The 10455-nt window shown below is 55.8% G+C and overlaps 1 protein-coding gene across 1 annotated transcript; it reads right to left on the reverse strand.

Annotated features, from left to right (window-relative positions):
* Positions 1 to 6307: 6307 nt before the first annotated feature.
* Positions 6308 to 10198, reverse strand: LOC123112819 (two-component response regulator-like PRR95). The gene is made up of 7 exons (XM_044533920.1): positions 9835 to 10198; positions 9030 to 9191; positions 8805 to 8935; positions 8525 to 8677; positions 7906 to 8294; positions 6830 to 7532; positions 6308 to 6726 (listed from the first exon to the last, which is right to left on the reverse strand). The coding sequence occupies exons 1-7, from the start codon at positions 10028 to 10030 to the stop codon at positions 6634 to 6636; spliced, it is 1827 nt and encodes a 608-aa protein (XP_044389855.1). The 5' UTR covers positions 10031 to 10198; the 3' UTR covers positions 6308 to 6633.
* Between the last annotated feature and the right edge of the window lie 257 nt (positions 10199 to 10455).

Consider the following 10455-nt stretch of genomic DNA (forward strand, 5'->3'; position numbering starts at 1 on the left):
CGGCGCAGCCAAGGAGCTGAGCTCCGCCGCTCGGCCCGGTCGCCGGCAGTGGTGTCTACTGCCACCGCGCCGCGCGCGCCTACGCTCCCTTCCATTTCCCTTCTTCTTTCTACCATACTGTGACAGAGAGCGACAGAGAGGCGCGGCCAAGCCATCTGCTCCTGTGCAGCCGGGTTGGGGCTCCACCGACGACGGCGTGCAACCACGGCACCGCTCGAGCCGCCTTCCCTTTTCCCTTTCCATTTCACCTTCCACCGCCACCTAGCAGAGGGGAAAAAAGAAGCCCGACGACCTTCTCTTCACCTCGCGCGCGATGGTGTTGTGGCGGCACCTTCCCTGTCCTCCTTGCCGGCGAGTGTGTGCACCCGTAGGTGGGCGCACCACCGTCAAGCGGTTCAGCGGCGGCGCCCTTTGCCGGCGACCACGTGGCCGTCCGGTGCACTTTGCCCCGTTTCGGGGTAGGTTATTCGTCCGACGCCTCGGCTTGCCGATGCGCATCGGATCGAGAGGAACGGCGCGGCCTTCCAGCGGCGCACTTTGCCCTTCTCCCCTCTTTCTTTTTGTTTTGGGGTTAGGGTTTCTCTCGGGAGGGGATTTCCTTTTCTTTTCTGTTTTTGTTTCTTTGTACCAAAATCATCTAGCCCGATCTGGCTATCTGATACCACCGATAGACCTTAGGATCGGAGTAGGTTAGATTCTCCGGTAGACCTACCTTCTCCTGGTGCGGATGAGCTCGATCCAGCGCCGGCCATGGTGGTGTGGTGACGGCGGCGACGTGGACAGAGATGGCGGCGGTGGTGTGCTTCCAGTGAGCACCGCGCTTACCCTAGATCGGTAGGGAGTGTTTGGTGGGGTTTGTGGCAGCGTTCAACCTCGTGAGACGTGCCCCGGCCCCCACCTCTGTTATATATAGCGCGGGTCACAGGGGCCCACCAACCATGGTTTGGTTGGGCGCCCCCGATCAGGGTGCGGGTCAAGGGCCCGTCGAGCCGTTGGGCTCGATCGGGAGGAGATCAACCTAACAGTTCAAACTCTCACCTAATCCTTCCTCTGTCAGTAAAGTTCTTCTTCCTCTCCAAGTCTCTCCACGCTCCCCTCACCCCCTCTCGATCCCCTTCTCTCTCGTTCGTTACAGTTGGTAATCAGAGCCAAAAATTCGCCCCAAAATTTTCTCCCCGTCGAGCTGGTCGTAGATCGATAACATCCACCGCGCCGGTGTGTGCTGCTCCGGCAAGCTCACCCAAAATCGGTCGTGGGGTTCGATCTCTTCCAAGCACGGCAATGGTGCCCGCCAAAGCTTCCGTGGCGACGCGCCAGGTGTTGGCCGCCATGGACGAGAGCACCAGCAACATCACCAAGATGCTCGAGTCTCTCCTTGCCAAGATGGACGAACAAAAGGCGATCCACGACAAGCAGATCGAGATTCAAGCCGCCTTCAACACGCAGATCTCGCAGGACGTGTGTGGCCTCGCTCGACAGATCGATCTTACCCAGGCCGACGTCGACGCGACCCGTAAGACGGTGGAGGGCTCTGCATCGCCGTCGGGCTCGGTCACCACCGTGCTTCACCAGCCCACCGCTCCGCAACAACCACCACCACCACCCCCGCCGCCTCCGCAGTCGCCGCGTGTGGCCGCCAAACCAGGCCGCCCGGCGACCGCGCACGCGCGCGTCGACAATCATCGCCCTCCGCTGATTCCCATGGCGCCCTAGGGTGGATTCGCCACTCCCGCAGCCCTCCCATCTCCGACATTGGGCTACCACGACAACGACTACCACAAGCCACCGAAGCATGATTTTCCTTGATTTGACGGCTCTGCTCCGCACCTATGGCTGGATCGCTGCCTGGCGTACTTCGAGCTCTACAAGGTCGAGTCACACAAGTGGGTGACCACAGCGGCCCTGTACATCGAAGGCCAAGCCACACACTGGTTGCAAGCATTTCGTCAAACACGTTGTGGCCTCACCTGGGAGTTGTTCACAGCAGCCGTGCTGGAGGAGTTCGGCGCCGACGAGTTCGAGGTGGTCATGCACAAGCTGCTGCAACTCCGGCAGACTGCCACAGTCGCCGAGTACCGTGCGGCGTTCGACGAGCAGATGTACCACTTGCTCGCACTCGACCCGTCCATCAACACAAAGTTCTTTGTCAGCCAGTTCATCCTGGGCTTGAAGGACGAACCACACGCCGCGGTTCGGCTTCAGGCGCCCTCAAGCATCACCAGGGCGTCCGTGTTGGCGCGCATCCAGGAAGAGGAACTCGGCACGACGCGCGCGCGCCCACGCATCCCACCAGCAGGACGGCCTCCACCAGCGACGACGCAACCCCATCCTCGGGCGACCGCGCCCAACCGCGCTCCCACGGACGACTACGCACGCGAGCGGCAGCTTCACGACTACCGCCGTGCCAATAACTTGTGTTTCAAGTCTGGTGATCGATATTCGCGCGAGCACCGGTGCGCCCAGCCCGCCTAGCTACTCACTATCAGCATTGGTGACCACGGGGAGGTGCTCTCTGACGACACCATCCACACCCTGCAACTGCTCGATGATCCAGGACCGGCAGCGCAACCACCCGATCCTGCTGGTGCCGCACCCGAGTGCTGCCTCCTGTCGTCGCACGCCCTGGACGGCACGGACTCGGTGACAACGATCCGCCTGCGTGCATTGGTGGGCAACCAAGTCATGTTGCTACTACTCGATTCGGGTAGCTCGCACAGCTTCGTCAACAAGTCCTTCGTCGATCGCCTCGGGCTGGCGACAGAAGAGATGCCGCGGGTGGACGTGCGCGTCGCCAACGGTGCCCGTCTCACCCGCAACCGCATTGTGCCCGAGCTCAAGTGGTGGATGCAGGGGCACACGTTCACCACTCCGATGCGCGAACTGGACATTGGCGCCTACGACGGAATCCTCGGCATGGACTGGCTAGCCTAGCACAGCCCCATGACGTGCCACTGGCAGGACAAGTGGGTCAAGTTCATCCATGACGATGAAGAGGCCACGCTCCGGGGCGTGCCCATGAAGGCGTCCACCACCCTCAAAGCGATCAAACCCGACGAGTTGCGCAAGATGATCGCGGGCAATGACGTATGGGCTATGGCCATGGTGGACACATGCGGGCGCGCACCGCCACCACGGCGTAAGTGTGCCAGTCAGACGCCGCTCACTGATCTGTTGGAGGAATTCGCCGACGTGTTCGCGGCGCCGCAAGGGCTTCCTCCACACCGCCAGTACGACCATGCCGTCACGCTGGTTGAGGGCGCGGTCCCTGCGAACACGCGCCCGTATCGCTACTTGCCGCTCCAGAAGGACGAAATCGAGCGCCAGGTCAAGGAAATGCTCGACGCTGGCCTGATCACGCACAGTGTGAGCCCGTATACCACGCCGGTGCTGTTGGTCAAGAAGAAGGACAGCACCTGGCGGTTCTGCGTCGATTATCGCCGCCTGAACGATGCGACCATAAAAAACAAGTTCCCCCTGCCCATCATCGACGAGCTGCTCGATGAGCTAGCTGGTGCCGCAGTCTTCTCCAAGCTGGACTTGCGCACCGGCTACCATCAGATCAGGATGCGCGAGGAGGACGAGCACAAGACGGCGTTCAAGATGCACCATGGACATTTTCAGTTCAGGGTCATGTCATTTAGCCTCACGAACGCGCCGACCACGTTCCAGTGCCTGATGAACGCCATCTTTGGTAAGTACGTGCGCAAGTTTGTGATCATATTTCTGGATGACATTCTCGTCTTTAGCGAAACCATGGAGGAGCACCTGGAGCACCTGCACGTCGTCTTCGAGCTCCTTCGCGCACACCAGCTCTACATCAAGGAGTCCAAGTGCACGTTCGTCGCTGATCACATCGACTACCTCGGCCACGTGATCTCCAAGGAGGGCGTGGCCACGGACAAGGAGAAAACGAGTGCCATGGAGCAGTGGCCTACGCCGACGAACGCCACCGAGCTGTGCGGATTTCTGGGCCTCACCGGCTACTACAGAAAATTCGTGCCACACTACGGCATCATCGCCAAGCCGCCGACACAACTGCTCACCAAGAAGGGCTTCGCCTGGACGGAGCAAGCTCAAGCGGCCTTTGAGCAGCTCAAGACGGCGATGGTCACCACGCCCGTGCTCGCGCTCCCTAATTTCGACAAGCCGTTCTCGATCGAAACGGACGCGTGCAACACAGGGGTGGGCACGGTACTCGTCCAGGAAGGCCACCCAGTCGCCTACTTCGGCAAGGCCCTGGGGGTGCGCAACCAGCAACTGTCGACGTACGAGAAGGAGTTTCTGGCAGTGATGATGGCGATCGACAAATGGCGCCCGTACCTGCAGCGCGGCCCCTTCGCCATCGTCACGGACCACAAGTCCCTCTGCAACCTGGGCGAACAACACCTAGAGACAGAGCTACAACGCAAGGCCATGGCAAAACTGGTGGGGCTACAATTCCGGTTTTAGTACAAGCGGGGGCTGGACAACGGCGCGGCCGATGCCTTGTCGCGCGTCGGCAAGCAGCTCGACCTGGCCGCGCTCTCGACGTGCCAGTCGGCCTGGCTCCAGGAAGCGCTCAACTCCTACTCCACGGACCAAGATGCACAGGATCGCCTCCAGAAGCTCGCCCTGGCCAGCCCATACGATGATGGCTACGAGTTGCATCGCGGTGTCATTCGCCGCCAAGGTCGTCTGTGGATCGGCGCCAACGCTGCGCTCCGCACCAAGCTCATCGCCGCGCTCCACAACAGCGCAGTGGGTGGCCACTCCGGCGTCACGGCGACGTACCAGCGGGTGCGCAAGCATTTCGAGTGGCGCGGGCTGAAGCGCAACGTCGAAGAATTCGTGCAGCAGTGCACTGTCTGCCAGCAGGCGAAGCACGAGCACTGCAAGCCGGCAGGACTCCTGGAACCTCTTCCAATACCAACCGCGCCATGGGAAGATCTCACGATGGATTTCGTGGAAGGGCTGCCCGTGTCGGACGGCGCGGACACGATCATGGTGGTGGTGGATCGGTTCACCAAGTTCGCCCACTTCGTGCCCCTGCGCCACCTGTTCCACGCACCGCAAGTGGCAAAGGCCTTCTGGGACAATGTGGTGAAGCTCCATGGCATCCCTGCGTCGATCGTCTCCGACCGCGACAAGGTGTTCACCAGCAACCTCTGGAAGCAACTGTTCGCCGGAGCGGGCACCAAACTGCTCTACTCCACCACGTACCACCCGCAGACGGACGGCCAGAGCGAGCGCGTGAACCAGTGCATGAAGATGTATCTCCGGTGCGTGGTGCACGACGCGCCACGACAGTGGCGTCGCTGGCTGCCCATGGCCAAGTTCTGGTACAACTCTACATTCCATGCCTCACTCAACTGCACCCCCTTCAAGGCGCTCTGTGGGAGGGAGGCCAATTTGGGAGCAATGCCCGCCTGACCAGCGGACGAGCACGCCGGCGAAGACATGGACTGGGCGGCGCACACGGAGCACATCCGCGCCCAGCTGGAGCGCTCAGCACCGGTTCAAGAAGCAGGCAGATCGCAACCATACCGAGCACCAGTTTCAGGTCGGCGAGCAAGTGCCGCTGAAACTACAGCCATACGCGCAGCGTTCGGACGTCAACTGGCCCAGTGCCAAGTTCGCCTTCAAATTCTTCGGCCCGTACACTGTCGTACAAGCTCGCCCTGCCGCCCGCAAGTCAGGTACATCCGGTCTTCCACGTATCCCAACTTAAGCCATTCACGTCGGACTATACGCCGGTGTACGCGGAGCTGCCACGCGTGCCAGACCTCTCTGTGTCGTCGGCGGAACCAACGCAGCTGTTGGAACGGCGCATGATGAAGCGCGGGAATGCGGCCATCGTGCAAGTCAAGGTGCAGTGGGGCGAGGGCTCGCCGGCCGCCACCACGTGGGAAGACTATGAGGTTCTCCGGCAGCGTTTTCCGACGGCAGCCATTTGGGAGGACTCGGGGCCAAGCTCACAGGAAGAAGCTCAGTCTTAAGGGGGAGAGAGTGTCACACCTGGCCACTTGGCATGTGTGACTTGGCAACCCTACAGGTGGGACCCTTCCCGGCGTGTGCGTGTGTGAGTATATAGCTGGCCGCCTGTGGCTGTGTGTGGGCATGTGATGTGACCAGTTCAAACTCTCACCTGATCCTTCCTCTGTTAGTAAAGTTCTTCCTCTCCAAGTCTCTCCACGCTCCCCTCACCCCCTCTCGATCCCCTTCTCTCTCGTTCGTTACAATACGATGGCCAAAAGTTCAGCCAAACTGCACGGAAAATTACAAAATGCATTTGAATATAAATCCATCTAGTACGGAAAGACGACAGCAGTTTGCTGAGGCAGTGCACTAAACTGCAGCAACGATGCTCAGTTCAAGAAAGCACACAAAAGCGTGTCTTCGGACATCCTTGACTGACACCTTTGCAACCACACAGAGTCCAACAACGTATACGGCAAACAGAAACAAGTAACAAGTCAGGCAGTGTGTTCTCTAGCCGCCTACTGACAAATTCTACTATGTACGAGCTAATCTACGACAAGTCAGCGTATACGTAGGATACAAGAAAGAAAGGTTGATAGTTGATCTCCACTCTTTCAAAGAACACGCCGACGACCAGAACACTCGGTTGGCGCAGCACGGCAAACGGATGTCCACCTACCTTGCTTGGATGTTCTGCTCTTGCCGAACAAACTGACCCTTCACCCGTGGACGCTGCTCCGCAAGTAGTTTCCTGCTCTGGTACCGCACCTGCGCAATAATGGAAGAATGTAAACCCCAGCTCCTCCTAGTAGGTGAGATACCACAAAATTGGATCGAAATATGTAAAGTTAAGATTAGTTCTTGTGCCTACCTTCTTCTCGAAGCACCTTTCTTTCCTCTTGAGCCGAAACTTGTTCAGTGCAATCTCACGTTGGCTCAGCTGATGCGAGCCCTCCATGCTTGGATTTTCGGTAGCACCGTCGGATGCGTTACACTGCTCAGTAGGGGTGGCGATCCGGTTGGAAGAGCTTCCGCAGGCACTGCCACTGAGAGCATTGCCAGAGTTGTTCAGCACAGTACTACTTCCGCTTCCACTATCGCCGGCCATGGGTGAAACCTGCTGAGGGTTGCTGTCTGAGGGGATTTCAACGTGCAGATGCTTTTCATTTGCGGTCGGTGGAGGTAGCACTTCTTGCTGCTGTGTGCTTTCAGTCTGCTGAGAGTCCATCTCAGTCGGATCATTCTGTTGACACTTCTGCTGCGATGAAGTTGCTTGTGTGTCCGCCTCTTGCGACACTGGAGTTCTGCCGTTCCAGATAGGAGGACCTGACTGTGGATAGAGAAGGGGTGCCACAGGTGCACCACTCCAGAATGGCTGCCCGTCAAATGTGAGGCCTCCAACTGGAACAGGAAGTGCTACAACTCTGATAGGATGGCAAATTGGGTCGGCCTTGTCTTGAAAGGGAGCTGCCGAATCTCCATTTTTGTTTGCCAGATCTGCGTGTGTTGCTGAGGTGCTGCATGGCTGAGCATCACCAGCGTTACCAAAAGAGGATATAGGCCTACAGTTGTACCTGTGAACAAGAAATAATTTCAACTGTAAGATGTCTTTCTAGGTCAACAACAATAGGATCTCCTATGTACTCTTGTGTAACTGTGAAACAAGTAAATGATGCATCAAGTTGCAGTAGTAAAGGCACTGCAAGAAGTTCCATGCCAAGGTTTGTGGCATGACCATATCCAAATTCTTCCCTATTATGCTTGCAATAACACATCCTGACTAACTGAATTAGCCGGTCCCCTCACCATGCTCGTAAATAAATTATGAAAATATACGTGGGAACAAAAACTTCAACCAGAGAGCACTAGACTTAAGCTAAGCTTATAGCTATGTATGGATGACAAAAGCACTGATACCAGAGCAGGCAAAACAAAAGGTACACTTACAATGAAAAGGCAGATGAAGTTGAGTGGTTCAGGGTTCTCGTATCATTTTTCTCTTGGTCCTCTGATCTGCCATAGTCAGATCTTCTGAGAGAAAGCTCCAACTGATGGGCAGGGATGGAGAACCACTTATCGCCGTTTCCTTGAGAGTTTGTTCTCACAATATCCACCTCCATCGGTGTGCTAGGCTTTGGTTCATCATCAACTATATGGACTACCTCGATATCTGTCGAGGCTTTCTTGCGCTTATTATCACTAGGGTTCTCAGGGTCTCTATTTTCCAGAGTGTTTTTGGGGTCAGTAGATGATTGCCTTTCTGTTATCTGCTTAAAGTCCAAGAAACTGTTGGCGTGCTTGCTCTCAGCCTCTGGTTCTGATCTTGTACAAGAACTCTGCATGAGGAAATACCAATACTTAGTTTATGCAAAGCAAAAGCAACGTATCTAGGTTCAACATAGAGGAAATCACTGATGGGTCACTGATGGCCCATAGTTTTTACTACTAGCTATCAGGTCCTTTAAGAATGATGGCTAGTAGACAAGAGGAAATCACTGATTCCATGTTACATCAAACAATCAGCACTTCAAAAGTAATACAAAATTATGTTTTCTGCTAAACTTACTTGAGCGTCACTTTCTTGTTCACTGCATTCTCTATTTTTACGGACCACATTTTGAGTTGAATGTTCAGCTTTTGTCACTTCAGTCTTTTGCCCGTGCTGTTCTGGGGCATTCTCTTCTTGTTGTATCTGTTGCACATCGATCTCACCATTTGCCTGTAAAATAGCGTCAGAGAGGTTTTAGTGGTCGACTCTTGTGAAGGAAGCGGATCAAAGTTATAATCTAATAAAATGAAGAAAAAAAAAACAGTTGCGATAAAAAGATGCAAGTATGTAGTCTTACAAGTTGTTTTCTCCAAACGTGTTGCCACAAGTTCCGTAACTCATTCTTTCGTATCGGCTTGACAAGGAAATCGGCTGCGCCCTTCAGCATGCATTTGAAAACCATGCTAACTGCATCATTCGAAGACATCACTGCATAGGCAGAAAAAAAATAATTAGCATTAGACTAAACTGCAGGAGTAGAATCTGAAAACTGAAACGAGACTGACATAGTTTGGGCACATACTTATGACAGGAATATTCTTGCATGCGTCATGTTCCATGATCGTGGAGAGTAGGAGGAACCCAGACATCAAAGGAAGTTCAACTTCAGTGAGAACAAGATCTATTTTGAACGATTTTTCCTTTAGTAATTCCCAGGCCTTGACACCATCAGAAGCTGCAGAAACTGCAAGAACAATATGAAACGTAAGTATGAGGAAATATGACAGCCTCTGCTAAAATCGTGATGAAAGATCTAGAAGAACAAACAAATTAAAAGGGCACAACATGTTGAAAAATAAAATAAATAGCAACTTTGCATCATTCTGAAGAAAACTGTACAATTTCAACATGTCTTAACTGTGCTAAAAATCACGCTAACACATAACTTGGGTATGGCCGTGTGAGTAATTATGTTCAATTAATCTTAAGCACAATTTAACACCAGGGATTAAAGCGTTCAAACCGTGCTCGATGGCTGCTGAGCAATTTTCGGGTATTTGAAAGAAAAAAAAACAGACTAAGGGATCTAATATCAACACCAGAGCTGTCAGGTGTCATCTCTAGACATCAGAAGTAGCATATCTGTCGAACTTATCGTAGGGCTACTGGGAAGTGGATCACGAGCCATCAGACCGGAGCAAGCATCCTATTCCTACCAACCGCGCCACCATGCCGAAACACTCATACGAAGCTGAACTCTGTAAAACCGACAGCTAATTCCCGATCTGCCCGCAGACCTCGATTAGAACTACCGACTCGACAAATCAACAAAAGCTGCGGCGGCCGATGGATGGATGGATCGATGGGAAGGTAGTCGAGGTGCGCACCGTGGTAGCCGCACTTGCGGAGCAGCGCGGAGATGACGTGGCGCGTGGAGTCGTCGCCCTCGGCGAGCAGCACCCTGACGGGCATCATCGGCAGCGCCCGCCGCACCTCCTCCTCCCTCCCGTCCTGGTCCACCACGTTCACCACCTCCCTCTCCTCCACCCCTCCTCCTCCTTGTCCTTGACCGCCGCGCGCCATCCCGGGCGGCTCTGTCTGTTATCTCCTCGCCGGAGCCCGGCTGCCACAGCTCGCAGATCAAGTTTGCCTCCACCACCACGACGACTTCTCCTTCTTCTTCTCGCGCTGGATCGCTGGAAGCTTCGAAATGGGGATCGAAATGCCAGTGGAGTCGCGATGGAGACGATTAAAACTAAGCGGCCGCGGAGGAGCGGCGCTATATAGCCCCGACGCCACACGATGCCGACAGGTGGGCCGGGGGCCGCCGGGGCCCGCAGAGCCAGTGGGTGGAGACGAGGCACGTGAGTGGGCGCGCGCCTCGGGGGAAGAGAAAATATCTGCGCGCGCTCGACCGGCGGGCGGGGCCGCCACGTCACGCGGCCCGCCCGCCCGCGCGGGATCGCGGCCGAGGTGACGTGGCGCCGGCTGGGCCAGTGGTTCGGCCA

Source organism: Triticum aestivum, chromosome 5B (genome assembly GCF_018294505.1).
Source record: "Triticum aestivum cultivar Chinese Spring chromosome 5B, IWGSC CS RefSeq v2.1, whole genome shotgun sequence".
NCBI classification, from domain to species: Eukaryota; Viridiplantae; Streptophyta; class Magnoliopsida; order Poales; family Poaceae; genus Triticum; species Triticum aestivum.